This window comes from Pan troglodytes, chromosome 10 (assembly GCF_028858775.2).
Source record: "Pan troglodytes isolate AG18354 chromosome 10, NHGRI_mPanTro3-v2.0_pri, whole genome shotgun sequence".
Taxonomy (NCBI): domain Eukaryota; kingdom Metazoa; phylum Chordata; class Mammalia; order Primates; family Hominidae; genus Pan; species Pan troglodytes.
Window position 1 is genome coordinate 29,516,856 of NC_072408.2, and position 18,142 is coordinate 29,534,997.

Sequence of the window (18,142 nt, forward strand, 5' to 3'; positions counted from 1 at the left end):
TAGCGAATCAAATTACTAATGAAAGAGCTAAACCAAGAGTAATTTATTATTAAGAAATAAACAGAATAGAAGCAACTGAAATGCGCAACCACCTCAAGACAACTGATGATGTAATGTTAGTAAAACACCCTTCCCACAGTTTGCAGAAATTTCAACTATCTGTGTGTATATCCAGGAGTTTTATAATGTGAGCTTAGAATACTGCCTGGTATGTGGAGGCACTTAATAAGTGAATGATTGAATGTTGCCTAGATTTGTGTGGACATCAGACTTCATAGTATTATACTGATTTTAAAAAACTTAAGTTACAATAAGCCAGTATTAGTTTATGAGGACCGCATTTTTATAGGCCTTAATAACTCCCTTAATATGTTGGTTGAACATAAAAGTTTTTGGAGTTTTGAATAATTTCTCAATGAGAATCAAATATAGGATTTCTGTTTTTAGATTAGTTAGAGGTCCACCTGGAGGATTTTCCCTGTTCAAAAGGTGGTCACTACCCATCACTTAAGAATCACTGGGTAATCAGAATGAGAAAGTGCTGTGAGTAAATATTAGTATGGCAGATAAGATATTTTGGCATAGATGGGAGTTGAGCTAAACTTAGATCAATAGAAAATACTAGGACAGTCAGGAAAGAGGAGAAGATATTGCAGATGGAGCATATCTGTTTAGTATGGGAGAAGTTCTTCTTAACCTAATAGAATGGAACTTGCAACATTAAGCTTTTAGCTGATGAATGGAATTATATTTCTAATGCTATAAGTCACAGGTTCTAAAACCTTTATTCCCTAAACAATAGAAGCTTGCATCCATAGAATAAAAATGATCTTCTGGCCTAAACCTTGGAGTGTTAAATTTCAGTTAATCCAAGCAAGCCAGAAGAGATGAGTTGGACTGGCAGGAAAGGCACTCTGCCATGAAGTTGCTTTACACTTTAGACAAGGAAACCTTCTCTAGTAATTCTCAAATGTAAAATTGTAGGTGGGCCTAGTCATTTAACATATGCTGCTTGATATTCAGATTTGGTCTGCACTGTGGCCCTGGCATTGATATTTTCAAAAAGCATCCCAGTTGATACTAATGTACACCAGGATTGAGAATATCACTGGTCTCTGAGTGGTTCCTGTTTGGCCTTGCTGCTGCAAACTTCCAGAACCTAAGTAAGTCACACAGGGAACTTGATTCATTACAAATAACAGTAAAATGCCACATATCAAGAAATATAGAACTACCTCACACTTTAACAAGCATTCGATATTACATATTGAAATTTGTAAATACAAACCAAAATTATGGAACGATTTCTTGCTATCTTTGACCCCCATCCTTTTCTCAATCAGTTTTCCTTTAGGGAAAAGCAAACCTATCCTTTATGATCACCTTGCAAAAGAGAAATTATGTAACAGTATTTACATAAATATGGGCAAGCATTTGTGGTAACATTTAAAATTTTCATTTTAAAATTTTTTTCTGAGAAAGTGGTGAATTTCTTATTTTAAAGAGGAATTTCTAAAGAAGCTAAACACAATGCAAGAATAAAATACTGAATGAGAGCTTTTACCAATCAATCACACTAAACAAATCACTTGTCGTAGAAGTGAGCACAAAAGAAGCATTTGCCTTCCTAAGGAACTGTGAATGCCTTTTAATTTTTCTCTTAGGCTATTTTCTATAAGTTGACCTTTCGGCCTATGCCAGGTTTGGGAAATGTCCATCTGTTCTACAGGCAAACATTAAGGGAGCAATAATTGACAATAGGTTTATATTTATCAGATATTGGCAAACTAGAAAACTCCCAGATGGACAGTCAGGATGGTGATGTGCAAAGAAATCAGGTCACATAAAGAATAGATAAGGAAACTGGCATTGTTCAACATTAAGAAGGTAAGATTTAGCCAGCATATAATCTCTGTTTTCAACTTTCGGAAAAGCATTTTTGTAAAAGAGAGCATACATTTTTATTTTACTGCTCTGGATCATAGAACAAAGACCAGTGGATGAAAGTTAAAGGAAAAGAGATATCAGTTAAATATTAGGAAGAACTTTCTAACACTCCTTGGTGTCCAAATGTGGAGTGAGCAGCCTCACATCTAGTAAGTAGGCCAGCACCCGTGCATTTCATGCAGACGCTGGGGGAGCACAGATTAAGGAAATTGTACAAAAGGGTCATGGATTAAAAAGAATTTACAATAAATTACCTTCCATCTTGAAACATCTATGTTTCTATGAATTCTTGTGGAGAAGTTTTTCTAACAGAAAATTAAAATTCCCATTCAAGGATTGCAGCTGGCTTGACACAGTCTGAAAAATTTGCCCCACATTTTTGAACATCTCACTTTTAATGAAAGCCACTTGGTCACTTGAATTTTTTTTTTTTTTTTGCTTTCTTTTTTAATACTAGGATTTTTCTTTTACTTTGGTTTTTGTTTCCTTTATGTTAGGTTGTAGACCTACTGACCAGTATTTTAGATCAGTTTGATTGGCACAGATATACACATCTGTACTGTAGAACTGACAGCTGTTCAAATCGGGCCAGTACTTGATATAATCAGTTGATTCTCTTGCCATACCAGTTGTTAAATACTTTATATATTACCTGGTTACAGCCATATATTTATTGAAAGATGGAGAAATGTTGACTTCAAAAATATATTCTATATAAAATGAGCAAGACCTTTAAGGCTTTTGTATGCCTCAAGGAAAATTTTACATATTTTCCTCCGTACATCAAGTAGGACATTTCTCAGCTGATATCTTGTAGGTGATTTTTTTAAATGTCAACAATGAAAGCAGTTTTAAGCTCTATTCCTTTTCTTTGCTAGGGGGAGCACATGATGATAGAAATAAATCTCGTCCAGTTGTGATAACATGTGTTCGTCCTGGAGGGCCTGCTGACAGGTAAACTTTATCTTTCTGTGTCACTATCCAAAATAGAATAAGTAAAGCTGGGGACTTTAACATAGAAGTTGATAAATTAGAAATTTTACAGTAAAATGTAGCTATTAAGCAAACATGTTACAATGTGAAAACTGAGAGTCTGAACTATGGAATCAGAAAAAAAAAGGTTTGCCTCTAGATTCTATACTTACTACACTATATCTTTGTCAAGTGACTTAATACTGAGCTCAATTTCCACCACCACCATTGGAAATGTAGGTAATAATACCACCTTTCAGAGCTGTTCAGTTTTATCAAAGATTGGAGATATATAATGCCTTGCAGGGGGCATGGCACAGGGGAGGTACTTACAGAACTCAGCATTTAGGCAGATGCTGGAAATGCATCTTCGCCTGTTGCTAATCTCCCAGCCTGGACAGATAGGTGGTGGTGGTGAGATTCTTACCATTCTCAACATTCTTATTATTAGTGTTATTTTTTGATAGTGACTGTGTAGGTCAGAATGGAAGTGACTTTCCATAAAATGGAAGACATTTCATTAGTCTCTAGAGTTTTCTTTGCATTTCTCTTCCTTGTTAATTTGAATACGTGAAGGGCAAATGCCTTCAACTTTCCTGTTATAATTAGGGCCCCGAGTAAACTCACAACTTAGGTGTCTCTGGAGATACTCATCTCTGTATTAGTTTCCCACAGCAAAAGTTGACTCTATAATGATGGGGGAACACAACTGCTGCCATTAGAGATTGTTGAAGGGGAGGAGGAAAATGCACTGATTCCTCCTGTCTCTCTGTTTCAGACCAGGATAAACTTAAAAACCTTTGTTAAGAGATAGAGATAATAATAATAACCATTATTTATTAAGCATTTACTATGTGCTAGGGACTGTTCTGACGGCTTGGTGGACATTATCTTATTTTATCCTTACAACCACCCTCTACATGAGGTCTTTGTATCCACATTTACAGATGACAGAACTGCCAGTATGGCAGTGAGTAAGTCAAAGAACTGAGGGAGGAATTCAGGCTTCTTTTCCTTTGAAACTCATATGATTAGCTCACTTTTAAGAAAGTGATATTTCATATAAAATCAGAAAATAGGAAAACACTGGTTTCTTACTTGTGCTGACGTATATTTGCTTTTGCAGCGGGTAACAAAATGTCCAAGAGTTTCCCCTTTTCCCTTCTCATGTGTCTAGTGAATCACTCTTCCTGAAGCAAATTAGAATGTTTTCATTTTTTATTAACATTTAGAGTTGGAGTTGACAGAAATGTCAAAACATAGGCTACGAGCTTGTGAGTGGCATACTTGTATTACCAAATTAATTTAGAACTCAAAGAAATCTGAGAATTTAAGAAAAAAATTGGAGCCAAAAGACTTAGAGAGTGAACTAGGTAAAAGATTTTTATTTCAAAGGTCATTATTATTCTTTCCAAATCCTAAACATATAATCCCACCATTTGATTTTCTCATTTTTGTGCCCCTCCTGAGGCAGGGAGTGTTATCTGGGGGCCACCCTGGCTGTACTTTTGTGGTGTCACTGAAGTCCTGAGTCATCTCTCAATGCCTTGAGTGTCTGTGGTCACAGCAGGGAGGATAGCATTTGCCTTCCTCTTCCAGGGAATGTGAGATTGAATCAATTTAATTATTGCCAAATGGCCTTATAAATCAGTAGGGAAATTTATAGACAAGGGAAATTTCTCACCAGCAGTTCCTATCCTGCTTGGATTCACTAGTAATGATTTGAATGAAATTCGCAGGCTTTTCTGCTTACCTGACTTTGGGAAAATAGGTGAATAGTATTTTCTGGCCTCCAATAAATCCATTTTAGACATTCAGGCAAAAACCTAGCAAAAGGGAAAATGTGCCCTTCTTACTTTGGTACTCCAAGAATTACCTGTGGGTAAGTAGGTTTTTTTGCTAATGTGTAGTTATTTTCTCATTACTGATTTTCATATTACGGCAATCTTCTGTTCAGGGTTACTTCTTTATACTCTTACTGTCACATTTGATGCTTAAAAAGAATGCAAATGAGATGGATGGCAGAATATGTGTGACAAAATGAATTTGGCTAAAGTGACTATTAATACTAAGCTCCATTATGCTAAATTAATCAAGACTATTCCTTTATTCTCCCTTCAGAGAGGGCACGATCAAACCCGGTGACAGGTTGCTCAGTGTGGATGGAATTCGGCTTCTTGGAACTACGCATGCTGAAGCCATGAGTATTCTTAAACAATGTGGACAAGAAGCAACACTGCTGATAGAATATGATGTCTCAGTAATGGGTAAGTTGGAGTCCTGAGGGTGTGATCTCTAAGCACCAGAACGTCACTGTCTGTCCCTGATAAACCACATTGGATTAAGTATGTATTGTCATGCCCTCCTGCAGCAGACAGAATTCATAAATACTATATCATTTTACTCTGTTTGAGTTCAGGAAGATGTGAGTGGCTGTACTTTACAGTGATGTAGAGTTCTCATGTCAATAGGTTCCATAACAAAGTCTCATTCTGTCAGTGTTTCACCTAGCAATCAGCTCTTCTATGTGGTTACCCTTTGGCAGCAAAGTGTTTTTTCCCCTCCAAATCACAAAAATAGTATTATTAACTTAAGGACTGGTACTTTTTTTTATTATTATTACATAGAGACTGACAGCAGTAGGTGATTCCTTTCCTTCTTGTAACTTCACAGTACAAAGCCAGCTAATCAAAATAATAGAAACGACCATTTATTTCACAATCAGATTTAGGGATAAGAAAAATAAAGGAGATGTAGTATCATTGATTAAAATAAAAACTTGAGTGCAGTTTTCTTTTTTTAAATTATGATTCTACTAGAAAGAAACTATTTCTACACTCATACCTATAGTAAAACTGACAAGATGTTCTCATGTGGATCTTAAATGTTAAGAGAGCCAACGTCTTGTGTAATGTTGACTAAGGCAGAAAAATTATAAGAGAATGAATTGGAACTTGAAATTGAAACTTAAATCATGCTGTGAGTAAACCTTACAATTATCAGACTCGATTAGGTGACCTGACTTTACCAGCTAGTTTTATGTTGTGAAATGTAGCTGAGAAAAAGAGGCTTACTCTATAACTGCATACTCCTTTATTTCTCACACTGTATGACTCATATATAACAATGTCATACAAGAATATTCTTAATCTGTCTGCTGGCCTGAAATGTCTGGAGACTATGAGGTTTCCTAATGGGAAAGTATGAAACTTAAGGAGTTTTTAGAAGGATAAATGATGTGGTATGCCCTTGACATGGAAAGTTCACAAATGAATATTGCCTCCCTTACTTTCCACCTTGCTTTTTTACTCTCTCCTTTCTTCTCTCCATCCTTCCTTCCCTCCTTTCTTTCTCTCTTCTTTTTGTTATATGTTTTATTTTAATTAGATGTTGAGTTAGATGATTTGGGTTCTGTTTTCAACTCTACTAATTTCTAGATATTAATTTGGAGCACATGATTTGATTTCCCTGTGCCTTATTTGTCAAATGGGGACTAGCATCCCTATTTTAAAGACAATTATGAAGATAAAATCAGATTACATAAGTAGGGTATATTTTAAATGATGAGACAAGTGGATTGTTAACATTAAAAATTGAAGCAGGTATTTGACATCTAACTCATTTATTCAGTCTACAAACATTTATTGAACTAAATGGCAGGGACCAGGAAGAAGATGAACAAAATAGACCTGGTCCCTGCTCTTATGAAGCTTGCAATGGATAGGAAGAACAGACAGTAAACAAGAATGTTACCAAACAAATAAACTCATGAAGTGTGATCATTGCCATAAAGGACAAGAACAGTATTCTGTAATAGGGAATAAGGGCAGGCACAGGTGAGGGTTGGCAGGTGATTTAATAGAGCAGTCAGTGAAGAGGTAACAGGTTAAAACCCAAAGGCTTAGAAGGAACCAGCTCCCAGGCTGAAGACAATAGTCTCTGTAAGGCTGCAGCATTCCACATCAGAGAGACAAGGTCTCCTCCACTGGGATAGATACCATTTAAGGGAAGAGCCCTCCAAGTTTCACCATTGCCAGGGTCAGGAGGGAATGGGGTGTCCCTACCTGTTTGCCTTCTTTCCAACTCACTCTCACATTCTGAATGAAACCTGACAGTTTTCACACCCTAGAGTTCCCAGTCAGCTCCTTATAGGAGAAAGTGGGCCATCAGGAAGGAAACTCATTTTAAGAGTTCCTCAAGGTTGCTGAATATAAGATCATTATACAAAAAATCAGTTGCCTTTCTGTGTATCAGCCAAAACAGAAAGTTAAAATTTTAAGGTATCCTTTATAATAGCAATAAAATTTTAAGGTTCCAAAAGGAATAAACCTTATAGAAGTTATATGAACCCATTATAGATATAGATATGCATATGCATATACAGATGCATAAAAGAATACTTAAATACATAAAGACCTATATTATGATCTTGGAGGGGAAGCTTTAATAGCTAAAATATGTCATTTCTCCCAAATGTATCAACAAATTTAATTCTATTTAAAATCTCAAAAAAAGCATCTTTGAGGTTACCCGAATAAGCTGTTTCTAAAATGTACATGAAGTTAGAAAAGGAAGCAGGGAAAAATAGTCAAAATATTTTTGAAACAATCTGAAGACAGAGAAGATTGTTCTACCCAATATCAAGACTCATTCTAAAATTGTGGCCTTAAGTCTATCTAATATTAACATGGGATAATAAAGAGACCAGTAGAAGAGGATAAAATGCCTGAAACAGACCACTGTCCATATGGAACCAGAGGTATAGTCAAACATCAGTGAAGAAATGTTCAACTAATCAGTAAATGATGCTGGGACAATTAGTCACTTGGGGAAAATTAAATTCCTACTTCATATTACACCCAAAAATAAATTCTATATTTACTTAACCATTTCCCAGTAGATTGCTATTATAAATAACTAAAAAGAATATCTTTCTACCTAAATGTTTGTCTGTATTTCTCATTTCATTGAGACAATGTGTTAAATATATTTCATACATAATTCCAATTGTCTTCCAGAAAAGTTGCACTATTTTATATTACTACCAGCAATGCTTTAAGTGTACATCTCATCAGAGTTTGTCAATATTGAATATTATCATTTTTAATATATCTGATTTGTTAGGTAAACATTGCATTATATTTTAATTTAACTCAAAAAATTTATAGAGCAGTTAAGTATTTTTTCATATGGTCATTTTCATTTTCTGTTGTCATTTATGTCCTTTATTCATTTTTCTGTTGGAGGTGCTTTTAGTTTTTTGTTTATTGGCTTGTATTAACTATTTATATATTAAAGGCATTAGTCATCTGTTTTTCATAAAAACTTTTCTCAGTTGCTTATTTCCCTTCAAAGTTATTTATGGACTTCCATTGTAATAGCTTTCTGTCACTCTTAGATAAAGCTAAATAGACACAACAATTTCAGTTAAAAACTTAAGATCTTAAATTAGATAAGGAACAATAGTTCAGTGGTATATGTACATGTCACTATCAGCATTTTGGTCAAAACCATTCAACAAGTCTCTAGGAATTTCCAAACTTTCCCACATCTTCTATCTTCTTCTGAGCCCTCCAAACTGTTCCAACCTCTGCCTGTTATCGAGTTCCAAAGTCACTTCCACATTTTCGAGTATCTTTATAGCAGTGCCCTATTTCTCTCAATACCAATTTTCTGTGTTAGTCCGTTTTCGCACTGCTCTAAAGAACTACCTAAGACTGGGTAATTTATAAAGAAAAGAGGTTAATAGACCCACAGGTCTGCATGGCTGGGGAGGCCTCAGGAAACTTACAATCATGGAGCAGCAAGGCACATCTTACATTGTGACAAGAGAGAGAAAGAGGAACCACCACGCACTTTTAAACCATCAGATCTTGTGAGAACTCACTCACTATCATGAGAACAGCATGGGAGAAAACTGCTCCCATGATCCAATCACCTCCCACCAGGTCCCTCCAGCAACATGTGGGATTACAATTCAAGATGAGATTTGGGTGGGAACACAAAGCCAAACTATATCAACTAGCCTAAGGAGGGAATTTATTAGCCTACAAAAGTAAAAAGCCCAAGATATATCCTGGCTTTAGAAACAAGTTTAATAATGTCATAGGAGTTTTGTCTCTCAGTTCTCCTTGCCTGAGAAAGGCTCTCCTATGTCATGGCAAGATGGTCCTACCACCCAAAAGTCTACATTATTTTGAGAGTTTGTGATGCCAGAAAAAGAAACAAGATTGATCTCCTCTAAAAGACTCTTAATGATTTAGCTGGGGGCAAATGCTGATCACTACACTGAGCACTGTGTCCAGGGATATAGTGCACTCTACAACTGCGGTATGGAAGGCAAGAACTTATGTTGAATGGCCCAAACAGAATGAGCCAGAGAAATAGCAATATCCCAAAGTAGATGATGTGGGATTGACAAAGAAAATAATAGGTGCCATTTTAAGACACAATTAAATGTTAAATATTATATTCCCACTAATACTATATGAGAGTTTCCTTTGCTTCACATCCTCACTAGTGCTTGGTATTTGTATTAGTCCATTTTCATGCTGCTGATAAAGACATACTCAAGACTAGGCAATTTACAAAAGAAAGAGGTTTAACGGACTCACAGTTCCACATGGCTGGGGAGGCCTCACAATCATGGCAGAAGGTGAAAGGAACATTTCCCATGGCGGCAGATAGGAGAAGAGAACTTGTGCAGGGAAACTCTCCTTTATAAAACCATCAGATCTCATGAGACTTATTCACTATCACGAGAATAGCATGGGAAAGACCCACCACCATGATTCAATTACCTCCCACCATGCCCTTCCCACAACACGTGGGAATTGTGAGAGCTACAATTCAAGATGAGATTTGGATGGGGACACAGCCAAACCATATCAGTATTCTCTGCCTGTTTCATTCTAACCATTCTGATCAGCATGTGGTAGTATCTCATTTTAAGTTTGATATATATTTCCTGGATGAATAACAATGTGGAGCACCTTTTCATTGCCAGTGAGACATGCTTATGGCTTTGGTTTTACTTTCATTAATAATACTTTGATTTATTTACATACTATTACAAGTACACAAATTATTTCTTAGAAAGTATGTGTGTGTGGTGTATGTGTGTACAATATAGATATCAATACCTCAACCCTGGAGTCAGATATATTTATTCAGTAAATCTCAAATGATAAACTTTAGCAAATTCAGTGGTCTGTTTAGGAAAGCTATTGAAACTATCAGTTTTATTAAATAAAGTTTAATTTAGTCTGTGTTGACATTTTAAGGACAATTTTTTGAAATAAGGAAGACTGAGAAAAATAAGTTTGAAGAAAAATTAAGAGTTCAATTTTGGATATGCTAAGTCTGAGATGTCTGTCCATCATGTAAGTGGAGGTATGAGTTGAAAGTTGAGTATTTTGGGTGGAGTTCAGTACACAGGTCAGAGCAGAAGATATAAATTTTTAAGTCATCATCACTTATATTGCAAGGCTAGATGAGACACGTAGGGGAGAAAGCTTAGACAGAGAAGAGAGAGGCCCAAGGACTGAGCTCTGAGACCATCCAGTAGTTAACCAGGAATGCGTATAGGGCCCTATAGAATAAATTGAGGAGGCCAATGCACTGATGGAGACAGTGAACCAAGGCCAAGCGTGGAGTCATGGAGGCCAGATTTTTCCTGTGTAAAATGGTAGTAATTACACTACCACCCTCAGAAGTTGCTATGAGGAGCAGAAGGGTTAATGCATATGTGGTGCTTGGCACATCATATGTGCTCAATAAATTGTGAGCAAATTATTTAAAACGCATATGGGAAAAACTTCCACTTCAATATGGTTGAACTATATTACCAAATGATTGGGTCTGAGAGCCCTGTGTTTGGAAAAGTAACATAAAAGTATAAGGAAAGCATGAGCATCTTTTTTTTTTCTTCTTCAACTTTTAAGTTCAGGGGTACATGTGCAGGATGTGCAGGTTTGTTACATAGGTAAACTTGTGCCATCATGGTTTGCTGCACGGATCAACCCATCACCTAAGTATTAAGCCCAGCATCCAGTAGCTATTCTTCCTGATGCTCTCCTTTCCCCTGCCCCCGTGACAGGCCCCAGTGTGTGTTGTTCCCCTCCATGTGTCCATGTGTTCTCATCATTCATCTCTCACTTATAAGTGAGAACATGCAGTGTTTGATTTTCTGTTCCTGCATTAGTTTGCTGAGGATAATGGCTTCCAGCTCCATCCATGTTCCTGCAAAGGACATGATCTCATTCCTTTTTATGGCTGCATAATATTCTATAGTGTATATGTATCACATTTTCTTTATCCAGTCTGTGATTAATGGGCATTTGGGTCCATGTCTTTGGAAAGCATGAACATCTAAGGAAAAAAGTTCTGAAAGCAATGACTGTAGTAAAATACAGTGCCTTTTAAAGTCAGACACATTTAGTTTTGGATTTTGGCTCTCTGTTGACCTTGGACAATATTTAACCTCTCCAAGCTTCAACTTTTCCATCTCTGAAATAGGGATGATGGTAGTACTTCTTCATAGGACTGATGAAAAGATGAAGTGAGTGAATACATGTAAAGTGCTCACCTTAACCAAACTGTTAGTGAATACCAAGAAATTTAATTGGCTCTTTCATGCTCCACTTCTCTAAAATGAACCTCAAGTCTCCTATTATGCTGAATTAAGATGTAGCTGATGGTTCACTCTGTGACAACATTGAATTGTTGCTAGGAAGCATATTTGGAAATGACATGTTCTGGATCATTTTATTTTCTAAAAGTTCGTCGGAATACTTATTTTGCTTAGACCTTTGCTAAAATATTTATAAAATATGTCCCTGAGAATAGATATTAAGTTAGGTACTTGAGTCTTTGGTGGAGGAGCACACAATTATCTCAAGAACATCATTCTGAACACTAATCCTTGGGCAGGTGTTACAGAGACAAGAGATGTAGAAGATTGTGCCAAATCTGTACTGACTTGTAACTTGCTCTGGATTTTTAAAATTACATGATTCTCTAATAGTTGTCTATTTTATAACTTCCTTCCCTGGGGAGAACCACAGACGGCAGTCAGTAACCATGAAATTCTTGCTGGCTGAATAAAACAAGGCTCACTGTAGAGTAATTGTAACGAGAGACAGTTAATGTTTACAGTGATCTTAGCAGCTTTCAAATATAACCAACAAACTATTGTAGTTGATAATAAAGATGGAACAATAACTAAAATATTTTTCCCAAATGCCCTGAGCTTTCCCACTGTTGTGCCCAATATCTAGTATTCCTATGCACAAACTTTGCAAAACTATAGTACCGGCCCAGGTCAAATCCATCTCCCTCATTCATCCTGTTCTTATTTGGATTATTCAATCTCTCATTTTTCCTTTTGAGAGAGGAAGGAGCACTCTCTGTAATACTTTCCTGGTGACTCTTGAAAGTATTTACATTTTACTTTACCTTAATAATCTGTGTGTTTTTCTATTGTGCCACTAGTTCTACAAACTCTGTGGGGACACTAACCAATCATCTTTATCTGAGTATTTCCATAACACCTAATGTGGAGCCCTCACACATACCTAGAAGGCACTTAAAGACAACTGTGAATTGAACAATGTGTTCACCCATAGATTAGCTGTTCTTATGAATCATCATCATTAAGCAGTATGTGTAGAATGTAGCAGAACATCAGTGTTTATGCTGTAGGTTTAAAATGAAGTTACTACATGATTTTATCTTACATTGCACAATGACATCGTGGATCTTTCAATCACAACACCTCTTAATCTACCTATGATATTTTTCTGAATTCCTGTAAATCTCTGTCTTTCCCTTTAGCTGTTACTTTCTTTGCTCAGCTTCAAACCTTTCTTTTTGATCACCTAGATTATGCTAGCATGCAAAACCAAGGATACTGAGAAAAGTTTTATCATTTCCTTAGAAATGCCCTACAGTGTTAGCTAGGCATGGTAGCACCCATCTGTAGTCTTAGATACTGAGGATGCGGAGGCTGGAGGATTGTTTCAGCTCAGGAGTTTGAGGCTGCCATGAATTATGATCACACCACTGCACTCCAGAATGGGTGGGAGAGCAAGATCCCTCTGTAAAAAAAAGAAAGAAAGAAAGAAAGAAAGAAAGAAAGAAAGAAAGAAAGAAAGAAAGAAAGAAAGAAAGAAAGGAAGGAATGCCCTATGGTATTATATCTTTGCCCAGCAGCTACATGGGTAGTCCTTACTTATACGCCTTTAATTTTGAGCAAACATAAAATAGCAATTTTTAAATAATTCCTTTTTATCAAGACTGCTATGAGTCTTCAGAAGAGATTATTAACTCCCTTGCAGTCAAAAACTATAGGTTTATTGGCATTATCACAATTGCATCTTGGCTATATTTTGTATTTTATTTTGGGGAGATATCAAGATATAAAACTTCTACCAGTCGCAAGAGTAAATTAGCCACTATTCATACTTTATTGATTTCTTTTTTTTTTTTTTCTTTTTTTGAAACGGAGTCTCGCTCTGTCACCCAGGCTGGAGTGCAGTGGCGCGATCTCGGCTCACTGCAAGCTCCACCTCCTGGGTTCACACCATTCTCCTGACTCAGCCTCCCGAGTAGCTGGGACTACAGGTGCCTGCTACCATGCCCGGCTAATTTTTTGTATTTTTAGTAGAGACAGGGTTTCACCATGTTAGCCAGGATGGTCTCCATCTCCTGACCTCGTGATCCACCCGCCAAAGTGCTGGGATTACAGGCGTGAGCCACCACGCCCGGCCCATACTTTATAGTTTCTTACAGGTGATCTCAATGAACTGGAAACAGTTTTCCAAGGGCTGCTAAAGTATTTATAACACGACACACAAGCTTCCTTGTGGGTTACCGACTTAACTTTCCTTTCAAGGAAAATGTCATTAAAGGGAAGTTCAGAGGGTTTCCTACATAAAAGAAGTATATAAGTTTTAAATGACAATGGTATTTTACTTAGAATGTTATTTTTCTAAGATAAAAATTGGATTTTCTTATACATTCTCTGTTTTTTAGAGGAAAAAAAAGGTTTATTTTTGCAGAATACTCTGGCTCCCACCTTCCTCATTCCCTTTTACATATTCAAACTCAGAGCCACTTACTATGTTTCTGGAGATAAAACTAGCGGGTGAGAAAAGAGTTACCCTAGTTTAGGAAAGGGTGTGAATTTTTAGTTACTTTTATATTACTAAATTAGAATAGAGTATGCTTTAAAATTTACTTTTGTATTATAGTACAACACACAAAGAGAAAAGCACTGAAATCTTAATTGTACAACTTATTAAATTTTCATTTATGTGTTCTCCATCGAGGTCAAGAAATGAAACATAATTATCATCACCAAAAGCCCCATTGTGTTTTCTCCCATCCCTTCCCCATATGTAACCCCTGTCTTGATTTCCTAAACCAGAGATTCATTTTGCTGGACTTTAAACTTTATATAAATGAAATCATACAGTGTATTTCTTTGGTAGCTGGGTTCTTTTGCCCAAATTATATTTGTGAGATTGTATCATATTGTTGCCTATAGCAATAGTTCATTCTTTTTCATTGTTGTATAGTATTCCATTGTGTGAATAGATCACAATTTGAATACTTCCTTATTTGATTACTATTTGGGTATTTTTCAGCTTGCCACTCCTATAAATAATACTATTGTGAACATTCTAATATTTGTCTTTTGGGGAACATATGTATGCATTTCCATCAGATTATACCTAAGAGTGGAATTGCTAGGCCTTAGGTTACATGTCAGTTACATGCTTTAGTAGATACTGCCAACGAGTGTTTCCTAAGTGGTTGCACCAATTTACACTCCCACTAACAGTTTCGCATCCTTCACATCCTCACCAGCACTTGGTATTGTCAGTCTTTTTCATTTTAACCATTCTGAAAAGAATATAATAATATCTCATTGTGGTTTTAATGTGTATTTCCCAGATGAATAAGAATGTTGAGTACCTTTTAATATTGGCCATATAGATATTTTTGTGAAATGGTCTGCTCAAGTGTTTTGATCCATTTTCTTTCTATTGGATAATTCTATTCTTCTTATTGGTTTATATGATTTCCTTATATATTGTGTATACAAGCCTTTTTTCAGTTATGTGTTACAAACTCATCCTGACTACTGAATGCAAAATAAATGCCAAAATTGGTACATATAAGCTATACATTCCAACAAACTTTTGGGTTACTTTTTGGAATTTTTTTAAATAATTAAACACAGAAGCTTGGAAGAATATATAAAATCATTCTCTAATATTTAGATAGATGTTGCTCTTGGGTTCCCCACACCAACCCCTCCCACCATTACTGTATTATTTTTCTATTACATTGTAGCAAAATGCCACAAAGGTAGTGATTTACAGTTTTATAAGTTAGAAATCCAGGCAGGCGTGGATGAGTTTTTTGCTTAGGATCTCACAAGGCCTAGGTCAGGATGTCAGCAGGCTAAGCTCTTATCTGTAAGGTCTGGGAAATAATCCCTTCCAAGCTAACGCAGGTTGTTGGCAGAATCAATTCCTTGGAGTCAGTCCAAGGTCCTCATTTCCTTGCTGTCTGCTCTCTGGAACCATTCGCTGTTCCTAGAAACCACCCACATTTCTTCTGACATGGCCCTCCATCTTCAAGACAGCAACGGTGCATTGAGTCCTCATATTTCATATATCTCTGACTTTCTCCTCTGCCTTCTTCTCATACTACTAGTTGGAGAAAGTCCTCTACTTTTAAGGACTCATTTGATGACCTTGGGACCACCCACATAATCTTCCCTTTTAAGGTCCCTGATGCCAAATGACATAACATAGTCATTGGAGTTATATATTGTATCATCATATTAACAGAATCTGTGGCTTAGGGCATGGAATCTTTGGGGGATAAATTCAGAAATTCTGCCTGTCACGGGACTGTCCACCAAAATCAAGACAAAGAGACAGGAACCGACTAGAAAAGAAATGCCAGTAGTTGGAAGTCTAACCAATTGTTTAGAGGTTATCAGCTAGAGCAACTCCAATGCCTAGCAATGTGCCTGGCATAAAGGATACTCTCAATAATATTTTTCAAACAAATGAATAAGTAGCTTTTGAGATTTTTTCTAATCTCCATATTTGACTACAGCATGTTTTATTATCTTTCTCTGGATATTCTTGGACAAATAAATGATAAAGTATCACAAAACTATATACATTATATATGAGGCTCATCTAGGCCAGGGGGAGTCAATGATTTTCTATTTTTTATGTCATCTCTGATTAACTGGTGGTGGCCATCTGAAATACTGCATTGAGAAGGATTTTGCAGTTTGAAGATTGTTGAGGCTTGAAGGATTTTGAAGTTTAAAGGAAAAGAGCACTGTGATTACCTACACCATCTACCTGAGCACTACAGGTACATATGATTACAAATGCATCTTATTACCATCCCACACCCACTTAGAGACCCAAGTGAGATTCAAGCCACTAGACCAAAGAACCAGTCCATATCTAATTCAGTTTCAGAGGCTTTCTATATGATAAATCTGAATAATAGAATAGTTTGTTGTCATCTTTTCACTGTAACTAATCCCCATTTTTTACACCCTCTACAAGAGGCAACAAACTGGAGGGCATGGCTGTGGAACATGTATTTTTCAGCCTTCACAATGTTTTTGAGAAGTTGGAATTTGCTTTCAACACCTAAAAAGAGAGACTTTGTATTTAGAATAAATCTAAATATTGGGTTACTCTTAGTAATTCGACATCACTGGGCCAACATTCCTGCATGTAACCCTTAGCTTGAGTTGACTCTCAGACTGCCCCTCTTGATGGGGATGTTCTCACCAGTTTGTCCAAATCATTTCCCTGACAGTACAGCCTTATAGCAAGTAACCATCATGCCTGTCCCTCAGGCACTTGGGTTTGTGATTCCCGCTCTACACAATGACCTTTTTGTTTTAGCCAGCCTAGCTCCAAGACAGCCTAACTTGTATACACTCTCAAAAAGATCCCTATGAAAAGTTCCTGTCCCAAGTGGTCAACAGTCTTCTCTTTCTAACCTCACATTTCCCAGAACAGATATTTGGGAGGAATGGGAAGTTTCTGGCAGAGTCCCAGTCTCTCTCTTCATAGCCACTGTAGGCTCCCCCAAGCTTTTCTCCCTTAGGCCTGCAGCCTCCTGTTCACCACACTCTGATTGTTTCTTTCAGCTCAGGGGGCACATGTGTATCCTGACAACTCATTCTGTTAGGGGTAGAAGGTATTCAGGTTACCAGTGGCGAATCCGTATGGGTCTGCAGCAACCTCGATTCTTGCCTCCTCAGAAGAAAGAATTCAACTGAGGGGCATAAGGCAGAAAAAGAGAACAAGGCAAGCTTTTGGAGCAGGAGTGGAAGTTTATTTTAGAAAGCTTTAGAATGGGAAAGAAAGGAAAGTACACTTGGAAGAGACCCAAGCAGGCATTTAACCTTGACCCTGGGGCTTTATATGCTGGCCCACCTTCAGCATCTTGCACCTCTTTCCCACGATTTCTCCCTTAGGGTGGGCTGCCTGCATGTGCCCTCCTTATGCTTGGGAAGTGAGCATGTGCAGTGTGTTTAGGAAGTTGTATGCATGCCCATCTGAAGGTTTCTTCCCTTTTCTGGTGGGATGCCCCCAAAAGTCATAGTCCACCATTTTGTCTCTTAATGCACGTGCCCGGTTCACTCGCCCAATTCCTGAGACCCTGTTGAAAGCCAATTACCAATTTTAAGTGTATTTATCTGTTTGGGAAGTTGCCTCTCCCTGGTGTCTGCATTCAGTTAACACTTCATTGTGACAGCTGTGGACCATCAGGAGATTATCTCTCCCTGGTGCACTGGCTGCTGAATTATCATTTTTAGAGCAGCAATGTGATAACTGCCAAACCATCACCTGATAATCACCTGACATTCCTGGTAGGTGGGGAGCAGAGCCCTCTCCTGCCCTGCTCATGCCTAACTTCATGTAACAATTTCTAATATGCTAATTGTTCATTTCTGGGTCTTTGAAGTAATTTGGATAGTCTGATTTTAGTGTAGATTATGTTAGGCCATTCTTGCATTGCTATAAAGAAATACCTGAGACTGGGTAATTTATAAAGAAGAGTGGTTTAATTGGCCCACAGTTCTGCAGGCTGTACAAGCACGGTGTCAGCATATACTTGGCATCTTGGAAGGCCTCAGTGAGCTTTTACTCATGGCAGAAGGTGA

General features: G+C 37.2%; 1 protein-coding gene across 18 annotated transcripts in view; it reads left to right on the plus strand.

The window, feature by feature from the left end:
• Window positions 1-18,142, plus strand: part of GRIP1 (glutamate receptor interacting protein 1) — a 716,800-nt gene that overhangs the window by 543,856 nt on the left and 154,802 nt on the right. For all 18 annotated transcript variants that reach the window (XM_054664158.2, XM_054664159.2, XM_016923073.4 and 15 more), the window contains 2 exons: window positions 2,826-2,901; window positions 5,041-5,186. In XM_054664158.2, coding sequence (XP_054520133.1) covers window positions 2,826-2,901; window positions 5,041-5,186 — 222 coding nt within the window. The remainder of the gene's footprint in view (window positions 1-2,825; window positions 2,902-5,040; window positions 5,187-18,142) is intronic.